The sequence below is a fragment of the Puntigrus tetrazona genome, chromosome 17, assembly GCF_018831695.1.
Source record: "Puntigrus tetrazona isolate hp1 chromosome 17, ASM1883169v1, whole genome shotgun sequence".
Classification (NCBI taxonomy): Eukaryota; Metazoa; Chordata; class Actinopteri; order Cypriniformes; family Cyprinidae; genus Puntigrus; species Puntigrus tetrazona.
Window position 1 is genome coordinate 177,632 of NC_056715.1, and position 15,196 is coordinate 192,827.

At 35.6% G+C, this 15,196-nt stretch overlaps 2 protein-coding genes across 2 annotated transcripts in view; one reads left to right on the top strand and one right to left on the bottom strand.

Annotated features, from left to right (window-relative positions):
- LOC122361938 (melanoma inhibitory activity protein 2-like) overlaps positions 1-11,311 on the bottom strand; it is a 17,038-nt gene extending 5,727 nt beyond the window's left edge. Inside the window, exons 1-20 of the mRNA XM_043263165.1 lie at positions 11,176-11,311; positions 10,911-11,044; positions 10,727-10,819; positions 6,328-10,309; positions 5,854-6,156; positions 5,575-5,661; positions 3,405-3,535; positions 3,297-3,318; positions 3,108-3,196; positions 2,930-3,001; positions 2,715-2,825; positions 2,534-2,605; positions 2,340-2,444; positions 2,087-2,209; positions 1,701-1,806; positions 1,553-1,599; positions 1,250-1,340; positions 769-907; positions 575-676; positions 351-411 (exon numbers count right to left, since the gene is read on the bottom strand). Of these exons, the coding sequence (XP_043119100.1) occupies positions 351-411; positions 575-676; positions 769-907; positions 1,250-1,340; positions 1,553-1,599; positions 1,701-1,806; positions 2,087-2,209; positions 2,340-2,444; positions 2,534-2,605; positions 2,715-2,825; positions 2,930-3,001; positions 3,108-3,196; positions 3,297-3,318; positions 3,405-3,535; positions 5,575-5,661; positions 5,854-6,156; positions 6,328-10,309; positions 10,727-10,819; positions 10,911-11,044; positions 11,176-11,284 (5,979 nt within the window). The 5' untranslated portion in view covers positions 11,285-11,311. The remainder of the gene's footprint in view (positions 1-350; positions 412-574; positions 677-768; positions 908-1,249; positions 1,341-1,552; positions 1,600-1,700; positions 1,807-2,086; positions 2,210-2,339; positions 2,445-2,533; positions 2,606-2,714; positions 2,826-2,929; positions 3,002-3,107; positions 3,197-3,296; positions 3,319-3,404; positions 3,536-5,574; positions 5,662-5,853; positions 6,157-6,327; positions 10,310-10,726; positions 10,820-10,910; positions 11,045-11,175) is intronic.
- A 1,257-nt stretch (positions 11,312-12,568) lies between these two features.
- On the top strand, positions 12,569-15,099 carry LOC122361577 (gem-associated protein 2-like). The gene is made up of 10 exons (XM_043262382.1): positions 12,569-12,815; positions 13,153-13,237; positions 13,331-13,420; positions 13,516-13,575; positions 13,884-13,997; positions 14,131-14,175; positions 14,257-14,325; positions 14,487-14,597; positions 14,748-14,806; positions 14,894-15,099. Exons 1-10 carry the CDS (start codon positions 12,622-12,624, stop codon positions 14,928-14,930), a joined length of 864 nt encoding a protein of 287 aa, XP_043118317.1. The 5' UTR covers positions 12,569-12,621; the 3' UTR covers positions 14,931-15,099.
- Positions 15,100-15,196: the final 97 nt, after the last annotated feature.

Here is a 15,196-nt window from a genome sequence, read left to right on the forward strand (position 1 = left end):
TATATATATATATGTGAATAATAATCAAGAATTATGCATCCTCATATCAGTCATATAGTTCAATATCATAACGATAGACTGAGGATGTAAGGATGTATGTCTCCCCCTAATGTCAGCTCCAAAATCTATTATCAGTTTCATCAACTGACATATGCATTTTGAGGTTTCAGAAATTTCTTTTTATATGAAAGCATTTTGAGTATATTTTGTATAAAAATAATAACAGGCTATAATAAACATTAAAATAAACATTAAATTCAGTATGGGCATCATCAGCATGTTTCACTGAACAACCTTTATCAATATTAAACATGTGGAGATGTAACTCTATAGCATTATTAGTATGTCACCTGATTCTTGTAGGCGTGTGAAGTCCTTTCCAGTTCTTCTTCTAGGTCTTTGGCTCGTTGTCTATATAAACACAGTGAAAGAGACTATAATGTAAACTTCCTGTTTTAGTGAACGCTCATTTTGCATTGTGTTTCCTGCCCTCCTCAGAGACCATTTCCTTTGATTTTATCACATGCCAAACTTAACTTAACTTCCTCATGCGTGTGATACAAGTTGCTCTGACCTGTAAGTGTTGAGTTCCTCTGCAGCAAGACTGATCTTCTTGCCTGCCTTGTTGAGCTTCTCCTCCTTCTGTAAGCGCTCCTTCTCCTCCACTGTCAACATCCTAACAAGAGTTCAAGAAAGACATTGATTATTAGCATTAGTATCTCAATTTCCAATAAAGAAAAGACACTACAAAGTATAATGAGTCCAAACCTGTGTAGTTTGAGTTCATTCTCCTGGTACATTTCAGTCATGATCTGGAGTTTCTGCTGGAGTTTCTGGCTTTCGCTAGCATAGTTGGCACTCTCCGATTCCAACGCCTCCTTCTGCTCCTCAAGCTGTTTGATCCCCTCTGAGAACGCAGAGAAACACGAAAACAAGTCTTCGTTTACAGTCTGAATGATCGTGTTTGAAATAATCAGGCCAAAGCAAATCAGATCCACTTTTATTGCTTATGATATTTGCAGAGCAGGTGTTTTCCTATAAAATCATGAAGGGAAGCAAACACTCTGTGATGTTATGATTAATTCAGCAAGATAAAAGTACAAATCAAGCGATAACGTGCTTAAAAGATACCCACTATGGATGAATAATTCACATCGTCTTTCTAAAAATCCATCAAAATGTAATAGTTTATCCAATTAAAAGGTTAATGCTTTAGCAGCTGTTTTAACTCTAGTGGATGCAGTTTCACCTTGGAGATCTTCTTTGGCTTTTATTTCATCTGCAAGTTTGGCGAACACTCTGTTCTTATCCTCCTCCATGGACTTCAAGTCTGCACTCATCTGTGACAAAGAGGAGGACTGAACTTATCTACAGCATCATGTCTGTTAGCAGCCTATCTGCATATTTTTGATGTAGACAGCCATTATTCATTTAATCCGACACATAAGGGTTGTACTTCAAACCCCAGTGAGCTGCCATACTTGACAGCATTTTTGGCAGACATATGTGGTATCTAGGTGTTTCACTAGGTTTCAGATTCAAGCAGGAATACCTTGGCTGCTTCAATAAGTTTCTGTACTTTTTGCTTCTGATGTAAATCTGCAAGCACAAAAAAAAAACAAAACATACGAGATGATATTTCAAGACCTGACTTCAAATCAAACTAACAATATTCCCAAATGCACCTCAAGTGTTTGTACCTGAACTGTCTCCATTCTCAGCTCCAGCTGTATTAGTGCTGCCATCAACGCAGCTCTCGTCCTCAGAATCCCAATCTCGCATCTTCAAAAGGCACTCTGTCAGTGACTGATATAAGAAAAAAAAAAGAAAAGTTTGTTAGAAATGTTGTGCACCAGACTGTATGTCACAGACTGATATATTCCCCCATCAATTTATAATTAATCATTTTTCTGTTTTCAAGTACTTTTCAGTAAAATTTGATCAAATGTCTAAATTCAGTAAACATTTTTTAAGATGTTTTTTTTTTTTCAAATCAACAAGCATACATTAATATGACCATAAATAAATACATACATTTACTGAAGAAATATTTTCTGAAAAAGTCTTGCTGTAATTGTGTTTTTACCTTGATGCGATCATCTTTATTAGCACAGTCCTCCAGCATGCCGCTGTGAGATCTTTCACACATTTTCATCTCCTCCTCCAGCTCACCGAGACGTTCACCCCAGTCCTCTGCCTCCTGTACCAGCTGTAAGAGATGAACACATAGGCACCCATGTTACGTGTATGTTTAGGCAATCAGCCCTGAACCGGCTTGCACTACGGTGATTTTATTGATGCGTTTCTTTTCTAACAGAGCACCCTAGCACAGATCTCACCTGTGCTTTACTCTCAAGCAGCATTGCGTGCTCTTCTTTGGACGCCTGCAGGTTCTTCTGCAGTCGCTCTGTGTTAATCTCATGGATCTTCAGTGTTGTGTTGTCCTACAGAACAAACGGATAACTTAAAATGTTAACTTAAAATGTTGAATTATGACTGAAACACGCGTCACATATATATATATAGTCAATACCTGTTCCAACTGGGACTTTCGTTCTTTAGCTTCCTCTTCTAAATTTCTTAAAATCTGCTCGAGTTCAGCAAGCTGTAAACCAAATATAACAGTCTTTAGGACAGATACAGACAACATGAATGAATGAAGCGGGTAATTTGGATATGTAAAGTGAGTATATCTGTGTGTATGACAACATCACCTGATCCTCTTGTTGCTTTCTTGCTTTGTTTTGTTGGGACAGCTCTTCTTGCAGCCTCTCTATTTCCTTTTTCATTTGTGCATTTGATTGTTCAAGTTTCTGTGACGCCACCTGAGGGCAGAATAATCGAATTATGTAACTAGCGCATTTATTAACATCAGTACTTAACTGCACGTTTTTTTCAGGAAGATTTGAGACCATAATGACCATTTTACCTCTAAACTGTCTTTTTCTGCAGCTTGTGCAGACATGCCATTGTTCTGTAGTGTAGACTCTAGTTTGTCAAACTGTTGAGACAGACAGACATTGTTTAGATGGACTGATTCGGGAGAGTGCATTTATACAAGTCCGGATGTATATTATGCGTTTAAAGCATTTAAAAGCATTTCTCACTTTCTGTTTAACTTCACTGAATGTCTCCAGCACTTTGCATTTTTCATCAAGCAGTTCAGCCACTTTCTGTGCCATTTGCTTTTCTTTACCTGCAAACAAATCAACAGAAAAGATCAGTTGAGTGTACTTTTCAATTAAAACAGATAATGTGCATTTACTTAAAGCAAATAAAGAGATAGAAAAACTCACTTGCATATAGTCGACTTCTGATCTGCAGAACGAAACATAAAAGGTTGATTTAAATGAAATGGTAACACTTATAAATGTGTTTTTATGTAGCAGTAATGCATGACTTACAGAATTAATGAACCTGCAGCTGAAGAGAAGCAGTGTGAAGAAACCTAAAAACCCAGTGAAAACCACTGCTTCCCATGGCAGTCCATATAAGTCAGGACCAGGCCGGATATCATCAGGAAGTGATGACACAACTAAAACACAGAAGTTAAATTGTTATATGAATTCTCAAGAAAAAAAAAGTATAAATTAAACATCTGTACAAGCTTTCACATTATAAGGCTTTTCTTAATCATCATCATTGTCACACACACACACACACACACACACACACACACACACATATATACAAAAGTGGACAGCCGCTTTTAAACAGGATGTTCTACAAACCTAAAACCACATTCACATGATCACAGACAATATTTTTTGTACTTTCACATAAATGTTCATTGTTATTTCTTAAAAGCACCAGCAATAATAAATATTAATATTACAAATTTGTGCAAAAAAACATGTTAGCACTTTTAACTCTACGGTTACATAATTTTTACAGTCAAGAAATCAAATGTACAATTAAAACGTTTTAAAACAGATTAAAAAAAACCGACGTCCTCCTCTTTCAATAACTGACCAAAACCAGTGTCCCTATAAGATAAAAAGACAACATACACAGCTCTCAATACACTAAAGCTAAACCGTCATAAAATGGTAAACAATGCCAGATGAGGTCATTGTAGATCTTTAAATCAATAACTTTAACACAATCACACAAAGTCGATGGTAATTTAAGATTAAATTAGCAACATGTACAGTACCAGATGCTCCAATGCTAACCAGCTATATGTCCTAATACTAAACGGTTTACAGAGTATACGTCAAATTAAACACTAGTAAATACTTTACTAGAATTAATTATGTCTACTACAATAACTGACTTAATAGAAAAAAATATATATATATGACACCTGCTGACAGCTGCCATACATACTAACGCCGTTTCATCATACACACTGTGCCACATACATCTTTGATTTTCTCCACGGCAAGTGTGTAGTAAATCTTAGCCGCTCCTTTCATGTCAGTCGCTTCTGTGACAACAGCCTCGGCCTTAAATTCTTCTGCCATGATTATATTCAAACTGAGATATTCTATACTCTATAATCTGTCAATTTATCTGTTGTTATGCCATAGTGCCGGATGCTGTTCTACTCTGACTGCTAGTGCGCACTGCGCTGAGAGGAAGAGAGCACTCTTGTGTTTTAGGGAGAATTTGTAAAGCGTATGATTTTACGTCTCAAATATTTCGACCAAACCTCAGTGCTTTTTGTTTAAATATTTATTTTAAAATATATTATTGTGAATGTTGCTGCATAAAATAATAATATTTTGATGTTACGAGAAAAACGTAAAATCCACAAAACCGAACACCCCCACAAATACTATGGTTTCTACCACACGTCACCAATTGCTGAATGCCACAACTTTCCGTTTCGAGTTTTAAAGAGACAGTATCGAGACTGAGAAATTATTCAGCAAGCGCACACGCACAAATATTTGTCATGAGGTAGTTACGAGACGTCATAGTTTAAAATATGGGTAAGTACGTTTCATTAGTGGGTGTGTCAGTTAAATATATATCAATAAACAAAGGTCATTGATCCAGAGACCGGTTGAGCAGCTCAAGTCTGGATTCAACTCAACTCAAAATTACTAACAATCTTTGTGTCTGCATTAATTATTATTTTTTATTACCTACGTAGGTTTTATAGGTTATTTAGTAGTAGAGACAGTAAGTGTTTTTCAGTATCAATCAGCTTGCCTTGCCTGCAAAATACGACACTTTTTGGCAATATGTCAAGACAGAAAATAGACTGTAGTCGTCGGCAGTTTCCACAAATAGGATAGAATACAAAATATAGCTTTTAAAATATATTTTAAACACAGGCCTCAGAAATTGAAAAATTTGGGGAATGTGTACAAACACCGATTTGACCTAAGATAAACATCATTAATTAAAACGTCAATAATAATAGGCTAATAAAATAATTGTACTATAGCCTGCTAATCAATTAAATATCAAATAAAAGTAAAACATATTACATTATACACATTATACAAATATTACATTACATTGAGGGATTTTATTTGTTCAAATGATAGATTTAAAAAATAAATAAATAAGTTTATGGAAAAAACGAACAAAACATGAGACAGGCTACTTTTCATGAGACGCTCACCTTGTCCACTATAGATGCAAGTTCCTTCATAGTTACTTCAACAAAGACTACCACCTGATGAAATCTGATGATCTGCCCTTCACCTGCCATAAAAACAACAGCAACAAAATTCACATTTATGTTTTTACAATCTGTGTAAATGTAATGTGTGAAATGTTACTGCTAGCTTTTCATGTGTCTGGACAAACAGGAGGAAAGGCAAATGATGAAAAGTTACATTTTAATATGATCGAATCATTTTAAAAGAAAATAATAAGTCCAAAAAATATGATTACCTTTCTGTGTTTCAACATACTCCTCAGAGATAAAACCTTGGTTTTGCAAAGTAGTTTTCTTGGTTTCAGAAGATGTCCAATCCTCATGCTCTTGTATATCCTGCTCATCATTCTGATCATCTTCAGCATTAACTCTATTTGCTGAAAGGTCCTTTTCCTCGGAGACTGGCTCATTTTGAGGATTGCCCGAGTCATTTATATCAGTTCTGTCTTCGATAACTTCATTATTTTCAACCTCTGTTGTGGAGATTTGTGTATTCACATCTAGACATGCTTCATGAACACAGTCATCTTCGCTGATCCCTGTGAAGACAGAGAGGGAACTTTACAGAAAATCAGACAACTTTTACATTACCATCATTCAAATAAAATCACAATTCAGATTTTGCCCCATGCAGTATTCACCAAAATTATGAAATCCATTATCTCATGCTCTTATTATTTTCGAAAATGATCAGTACGAATCATCAGTACCTGGGCTTTCTAAACTGTTATCGGTTATCTCTGTTGAATATTTCTTTCTTAGAGAAGATAAGAGGGTTAACAGTTTTTGTAGTGCTGGGTATTCTTTAGCATTATCCTTGCCAGGAAAACCATTATCTTGTTTAATATGTCCCAGTTTGGTGTTCATCTTCATATGGTAATCCAACAGCTGTTTAAGTTCATCAATTTCATCATTATCTTGACCTGCATTAACATTTGCCATTTTGGAATCCAGCCATAATAACTTCTGGTCTCCGAATAAATCTAAAAGATCTTCAATATTCTGTTCGTTCAGATGAGGATATAAGTTTGTATATTCTTTATAGGTTTCTGTAGGTTGATTGACGTTTTTTTTGTCTTGAACTTCAAGGCTACCATGCTGTTCTTCATCACTATGTTCTTCTTTATCTTCTGACTTCACTGCCTTGTCACTATCACCACTTTGATCCCAGATGGCACCTGTGTCACTTTCCTCCCTTTGCGTGACACTTTCTGAATCGGTTTGACGATGCTCATTATTTGCAGTGTCAGTCTCCTCTTTGTGCTCAACACTTTGATTTTGATCATGCATGATATTAATGTTGCCATCCTTAACCGCGTCATTCTTTAAGAAGAATTCCTTTGCCAGTTCTGTTTCTGTGGAAGCGGTATAGACATCTGGGTCTTCAGGCACAGCGTTAGGAATATTATTAATGTATGCATTTTCTAGTAAAGTGGGAACGTGAGCAGCATCTTCTAAAACACCTGATCCATTATATGTGTTAAGCAATGGGCTTTTTGTATGTGTTTCCAGTGTCTGAATTTCATTTGACATTTGTGTGTCATCCTGTTTCTCTTTTTTTTCAAAATAATTCTCTGTAGGTTCGGAAACTGTATCAGATTCCTCTTGCTCTACATGAACTACAACCTCATCATCGTGTTTGCCTACTGAATCAGTATCCGTAACAATACTTATACCTGAGTTTTCTATCACCATTGATTCATGATGTGGTTCGCTGGTATTATCCATCTCATAATCTGTGACGTTTAGAGATGAATCCAGAGACTCATGCTCTGAATGCTGATTCTCTTCACTAGTTACAGTAAGTTCATCTACTCCAAGAGAAGATCCTTCATCAAGAGGATTTATGTTTTTGTCCAATTCATGTTCTTTTCTCATTTGTGTTGAATGTGCTTTTAAATCTGATAACTTTTCTTCATGAAATGTGATGTCTTTTGGTAGCACTTCATCTAATTGTGCCTCATTTCTTTCCATAACTAATTCATCTTTTCTGTCTGTAACTAACTCATCATTTTCTGTCAATATACCTTGGTTGCCTTCAGTTAATTGTTTTTCATTATTATATTCTGATAATGCATCCATAATTGGTTCTGTATTTACGTCTGCATTCATGCTTTGATCAGTTCTGAGAGTTTTAATATGAGATTCAGTGTACAAATCCGCAACATTTGATTCTTGTGTTTTTTCATAATGTAACTGAGTATCTGTTTGAATATCCAAATCTGAGAGTTCAGATGTATTAACACCAGTTACAGGATCTGTGCTAATATCATTAGAAGAATTTTCTTGCTGTCTGATAGTGTCTAAATTGCCTTGATCGGACAGACTTTGTGTCAACTTGCCCTCTGAAATGTCATCGACTGAATCATTTAAACTGTTTGTGCTCTGAATAACTTCATTGTTTGTATTATTTGCAGACTTAACTTCATTATCACGTTGGGTGTTAGATTCATTGGAAAAGCCAACTATATCTCTAATTTCATCAGATGTAATGCTGTCTTTTAACGTCATTGTTTCATCAGAGAGAGCCTGTGTTTCACTAAGTAAATCAACATCCTTTGTGGTTGATTCTTGCACGACAACTTCTGATATTTCTGATATATCTTTCATATTCTGTTGCTCAAGAAAGTCCTCCATACCCAAATTTACCTTCTTTACTGTCTTTTCTGCATCTTTTGTATTTTTCTCTACAGTTCCTTCTAAAACATCAGTATTGTTTTCAATTTGAACTTCTTCAGTTAAATCACCTGCTGACCTGGCTTCAAAGATTTGTGAATCTATGCTGTCTTCTGTCATTTTAGATTCTTCATCTAGTTGTTCACTGCTATCAAATGCAATGATATCTTTTAAAGCCATTGTTTTAAAAGGCTGTGCCTGGGTTTCACTTAGTACATTAATGTCTGTTGGGTTGGAGTCTTGCTCAAAGGACTCATCAAGATCCTTGTAATTATTTTGTTTTTCATCAAAGCCTTCCTTACTTGGATATTCTTCCTTTACTATCTTTTGCTCATCACTTTGCTCATCACTTGTATCTTGCTCCACCTTTCCCTCAAAAATATCAGCATTGTTTTCACTTCTAACTTCTTCATTTAAACTATCTGCTTGAGTTGGTGCCTGACTATCTGACTTGGTTTCAAGGATTTGTGAATCTATGCTGTCGTTTGTCATATTAGATTCTGTATCTAGGTGTTCAGTGCTATCAGAAGCAATTCTATCTTTTAATGTTGTGGTTTTATCAGACGTTGACTGAGTTTCCATAAGTACATCAGTGTCTATAGGGTTTGAATCCTGTTCAATATCAATCAACACCGTTTCGTCTTGATGCTTGTAATTATTATGTTCCTCATCAAAGTCTTCCTTACCTGAATCTTCTTCCTTTCCTGTCTTTTCCTCATCACTTTGCACATAGCTTGTATCTTGCTCCACCTGTCCCTCGAAAATGTCAGCAATGTTTTCTCTTTGAACTTTGTCAGTTAAATTATCTGCTGAATTTATCACAAGGATTTGTGACTCTGTGCTGTCCTTTGTCATATTAGATTCTTCATCTAGTTTTTCCACGTTATCAGATGCAACACTAAGTACATCAATGTCTGTTGGGTTTGAGTCGTGTTCATCAATATCAGTCAATATTCCTTCTTCTTGATCCTCATTATTATTTTGTTCCTCATCAAAGTCTTCCTTACCTGGATCTTCTTTCTTTTCTGTTTGTTCCTCATCTCTCTTTACTGCTGTGTCTGCCTGAAAAGGAAGCTTAAGCATTGATGTCATGCCACTGACTGAAAATATGGACTGAGAACTTGATTCTGAAACTTTGGTTTCAATGTTTTCAGTATTTACAGCAGATCCAGGGCTTTCTGACAAACTGACTTTGCCTCCATCATCCTCATCATCTTTAGTTTGCTCTTCTCTGTAAAGGTTTGTTATTCTGTTATATATATTTCCATACCACCCTGCTTGCTCCTCTTCTTTTTCCTTTTCAGTTCTTCTGTCCTCCAAAGGACTGTCCTTATTTTCCACACTGTCATCTGGGTTGTTTTCATCTCTCTGTATGTTGTCAACAACATCCAAGTTCTGACTCGGTTTAAGAATGCTCTCATCCTCCATGTTTGTGTTTTCATCTACTTTCTCAGCTTCATGTTTAGTCACATCTTTAGAATTGTCTTCACTTAAGTCCAAGACATCACTTATCCAGGAGCTAGACTGCTGAAATGAAGTATCTTCATCATTTGTTGGGTTCTCAATATTGTCCTGTGTATCCATTTTTGGATCCTTGTTTCCAAACCCAAAAGCATTGGTGAGTTCACCCCTGATCCACCCAAAAGTTCCAGAATTCGTCTTCTCCTCCACACGGTTCTCATCAAGATCCATCACAATTTTTCTGCTTTTGAAGGATACTTCACTTAACTCTTCCTGTGGTTCATCATTGCTTTGTTCATTCTCACCAAACCATCCACTAACAGCAGAGCCTATCCAGGAAGACCCACCTTTTTCTGTTGTCTTGGGACTGTTTTGATCAGAAACATCTTTAACAGAAATCTGTCTTGGTTCACTCTCTTCTGTTTCAGTAGGTTTATCTTGGACATCATTGAAATCATTTTCTTGGATATCTTGTGACAAATCTTCCAGATCATCAATTTCATTGCTGCGCTCAATCACTAAACCATTATCATCAAAGCAGATGAAGTCATATTCCTGAGAAAAGAAATTTACACAGATTAATATTTATATTGTTTGTAGACTTTTTACCAAATCAATTAATTATGCTTATTATCTTATTTGAGTCAGATTTTGTACAAAAATGATCAGCTTTACCTCTTAAAGACTTAAAGATGCAAATGTAATCTAATGTATTGATTTCAAATATGGCTCTAATGTAATGGAAGTTGTAAGAGATCATTTCTTCCATATTATGGCATATATCTGTGAAACGGATTATCAGAAACAAGTTTTTGTTGCTGTAACTTAATGTTTTGGTTTATTTAATAAGGTTAATTTGATCAGTTTAAACCAGCTGATGTAGGCAAATAACATGAAACACATTCTTTTGGATACCTGACAAAACAGCTTTTTTAAAAGTTCATTAAACACTTTTTTGAAGAAGTACATTACCTGGGTCGGCACCTGGATTTCCTTTTTTTCATCAATAAAGAGTTGATCAACTTTTATGGCATCTTTTGGGAACAATCCAGACAGCTTTTCTATCTGCAATATGCAAAATATTGTGAATATTATTAAACAAATTAACTAATAATAGTGTCAGTTTAAAGCACAATTTTTTTAAATAATAACTCACACTTCCTGCCCAGAGATCATTTCTTTTTCCAGTAAGTTTGTAGTATACTGTGATGATATCCCCTTTTTTGAAGTTTAGAAAGCGGCAGTCTTTAGCATTATTGTCTCTAAGCGCTTGCACTCGACTTATCATGCCTGAAGAAAAGGACAAAAATTAGAAGATAAGAAAGCAATAACCTGAGCGTGAATCGCATAATTTTGCAATAAACACACATCACAGTCTCAGTCTTTCTTTTACAGTATATGAGCATAAATGATGATCTTACTTTCACATTCGGGGTCTCCACATAGTTTGTAGTCTGAAATCAAACCCAAACCCTGGTGTAAAAAACCAAAGACAATATGAAACAAAATGAATGCATGTACAGCTGCCATGTTTGGATTTATCCAGCAGTTCCCTTCATCTCATTAGATCAGTTCCTTTATGTACATTTCCAGATCCAGTAGTCAGAGGGAAAGACAAGCAAAGTCCCGGCGAAATGTCATTCCCTTAGTTTTGCTACAGAATGAGACAATCCAAGAAGATCGCAGTCTGACAAGCGGAGATTGGATTAGAGGTTACTGTCAGTAAATCATTAACATCAACACACGCCACATCACAAACTCACACTGAACCAAAGCCACATTCAAACAGATAAGGTTTCACAATATTAGACTACTTCAAGCAGTAGTATTTTTACATTGTTTGAATTTTAATTGAGATATTATAGTGAGTAAATCTCATAAAACAGGCATAAGAAATACTAGCCTCATTTTATTATTTATTTTATTATTTAATTATAACCATGAGACTAAGAGAGCAGTCATTTTGAGAATACATAAAAATATGAATACAGAAAATATTCTAAAAGCATCAACAACCATTGTTTATTTCTCAAGGGATCATTTAGCGAACGGTTCTTAAAATAACCATTTTTACTTTGTCTAAAGTACATTTAAAAACCTAAAGAAAATCACCACTATAATAGTAGTACAAAAGTAACTCTTGTGCAATTGAAAGGTTCCAAGGATCTTAAAGGTTCTTCATATATCCACTGATGCTAATGAAAGATTAATTAAAAAATGTTTTTTAATGTTTTTCATCAGTGTAATACCAATCACTTGTAATCAATTAATAAGATACTGGACAGAACTTTTTACATTATAGTGAGTAAAACAGATCAGAGTGCTCTTTCTAGTACAAGAAAGGCTAAATAGAAGAAAATAAGATGCACATGGGTAACACATCAGCTCACTTAGTTCTGCTGCCGTGTTAAAGAAGAGATTACTGATAGGAGTATCTGACTGAGCAAAGGTCTGCAGAGTCTGAAGTTCTGTCAGCGGCACAAACCGCATTTGAGATATCAGTCTATAAATAAGGTGGACATTTAAATGTTTGGTTTCATTTCACTATTTAACATAATGCAACGTTGCTGACACTGTGGCCCCCTCGTGAACGAATATTTTCCTTGAAGTTATTAAGACGCCGCCAAAATCACTTCAAACGTACAGTTCTGACACTAATACACTGCATTCACAGAACTGAAAATGAATCTTTAACTTCTGTATTGTACTATCCTGTTCACATTTTTCCTATTCCTCCCAAACAACAGATGTCACTACTCGTTTTCCGTCTGTATCGTAGAGAAAGAATAAGAGTCACCACGGTAACCGTCGCGTCTATTGGTCGTCATCATGGCCAATGTTTTCAAAATGGAGAGGTTGACAAGCACATGAAGAACGTGCAGCACCGACGCGTGAGTGTTGATTTATTCTTGATGGTCGCGCATAGAAAACAAAGCAGAGACATGAAGTCAGACGTAGAGGAGTTAATGCCTAGACTTTTGCCTGTGGAGTCCTACGACACAGAGGAATACAACTCAAACGAGCCGCCCAGAAACCCTCAAGAATATCTCAGACAGGTCCAGTAAGTAAAGCCATTCTTCATCAGTTCTTTTAGGTATTAAAACAGACCCAAGCAGACCTTTATTGGAGCACCATTGTGCTTTACATACGTGCGTACGTAAATATGAAGTTCTACTCGTATTGGAAGAGCAGATGGTAGATTATAAATTAAAAGAATATTTATAAAGTACAAAACCAAGTGAAGACAAAAGAAAAATGTAATACTGTTTTGGGAAAACCCTCAGTTATATGGTGTGCTTTGAGGAAAAATTGTTAATATGTCTACGAAACAGGATTTTCAACAGGACTTTTTTTAGACGCTTATTGTAAAGATTCATACAGTTGCATTGTTTTTACAGGAGGGAAGCATCTCTGTGCCCAGATGTTGTTGTGGCACAAATTGATCCGAAGAAGCTGAAGAAGAAACAATCTGTGAATGCGTCTGTGAGTGTGAAAAGTGAACAGTGACTATTAAATTGTAAAACTTATGCGTGTAATAATTTTTCATATTTGTTTGATTATTTTATTTGTTCACAGATCACAGGTTGTCTGGCTGCACCTCAGGGGTTCTCTCCCAGCCTGAAATGGCAGCAACAACAAGTCAGCAAATTTTCAGAAGTCAGACAGGTATTATAACTTATACCTGTACAGGTGCTTTTACAATGTCTGTCTTTTTGCTTTTTACTTAAGAATTAATAAAATGACTCTTCTTTATTTTTCAGAGTGTTAACAAGCATCGTCAGCATTGGAAATCTCAGTTTTTGGATGATAATGTTGTCATGGTAAGGCAAATTGTATCTGGACAGAAGACACAATATAATATTATATGATATGGCATGCTAGTCTAGTGTTAGACTGAGTCTAAAATGTTGGCAATTATATAATGTGGAATAATTAATATGTCATCAAACAGTTGCATACCCTCAATCCACAGGATATATCTTAGGCCCACATAAACATTGCATTACACAGACATTAATATTACACTTACATAAAACATACATTAAAAGTAGTCCTGTAATACCTTCAGACACTGTAATTTTGATTAAATGATGAAAAGATGCTTTAAAGGTAGTTTTCTCCTCACCAGCCCAAAGTGGAGGATGAGGATGGATGGAAGAGGTTCTGCTTGGGTGAGAATGTTTGTCTTGACATCCAGCTGAAAGAAGAAGACAAAGTTAACCCTGGTCTTGATTACATTAAGGTAATAATAATACACCCTCCCTTTCTTATAAGATTACCAACTGCGATAATGGTAGATTACACTGAGTAGAATTATTATTACCAAATGTGAGCATTCTGCCATGATTTGATGTTCCTCAATCTCTTTTTATCAGACTGGTTTCCCACCTTTCCTAAGCATTGTCAGCAAACTAAACCAGGTAACTGCAGATATGATTATTATTCACATATAAATCACAGATTCTAATCTTTATTGTCGTTTCATTGCACTCCCTTTTCAGTCAACCATTTCAGCTGTGCTAGAATATTTAATTAATTGGTTTGAGGAGAGAGACTTCGTACCACAGTTGGTAAGTTAAATATCTCTTGTGTGTGACATCCAATATACATTGATATATTTAGAGTCAAAATTATATATAATTTTTTATTTTGCATTTTTTCCCTATAAAATTGAATGGTATATTTAAACTGTATTTCAGTTTAGCTGTGCATTGCACATTTATCTTCACAGGGCAGATGGCTTTATGCATTACTAGCGTGCCTTGAGAAACCTTTGCTTCCTGAAGCACATTCCCTTATCAGACAGTTGGCAAGACGGTGCTCTGCAGTGCGTGCCAATCTGGTATGCACTTTTCGGTTTGCTCAGAATTAAAAGCCGGGGTATCATTATTTTCTCCCTGGCTTCTGTTGCAGTCACACAGGTGAAGGCTTGTTTGTTGACAGCCTAAAATAGGTTGCCTAAAATAGACCGCATATTATTTTTCTCTTCCAGGAGAGCAAAGATGATGATCGTTTGTCAGCTCTTAACTTGATGATTTGTATTGTTGCCAGGTAACTGACATGGTGCTGTTATAGTCAGATTTAGTGTTTCCTGAAATATGTGCAGGTGTCCTTATAAATGCTTCTGTCCATTTAAAGGTATTTTGAGCAAAATGATTTGGCTGACAAAGAATGAGAAGAACTTGGAAACACACGGAAGAGCATTTGTGAAGAAAATTCATGTGCTTGAAAGGAATCACGGCGAATTCTCAGGAGATTTTGTAAAAGACTATATTTCTTGCCAGTTGCATTGAGTTCTATTACAGCATTGTCATTGTCAAATAAAACTTAATATCCAACAAAAATACTGGTATTTAATTGTCATGGTGTTTTTGTGATGTGTCTACTAAATAAAAATATTTAAATTTATCCTTATTTGTTTTTAAATAGATAGATAGGTAG

Excerpts from the sequence above, each read along its gene's own strand:
- LOC122361577 (XM_043262382.1), top strand. The coding sequence starts at position 12,622 with ATGAAGAACGTGCAGCACCGACGCGTGAGTGTTGATTTATTCTTGATG. Across the intron at positions 13,576-13,883 it reads TGGATGATAATGTTGTCATG|CCCAAAGTGGAGGATGAGGA; the intron begins GTAAGGCAAATT and ends TCTCCTCACCAG. Across the intron at positions 13,998-14,130 it reads CTGGTCTTGATTACATTAAG|ACTGGTTTCCCACCTTTCCT; the intron begins GTAATAATAATA and ends TCTTTTTATCAG.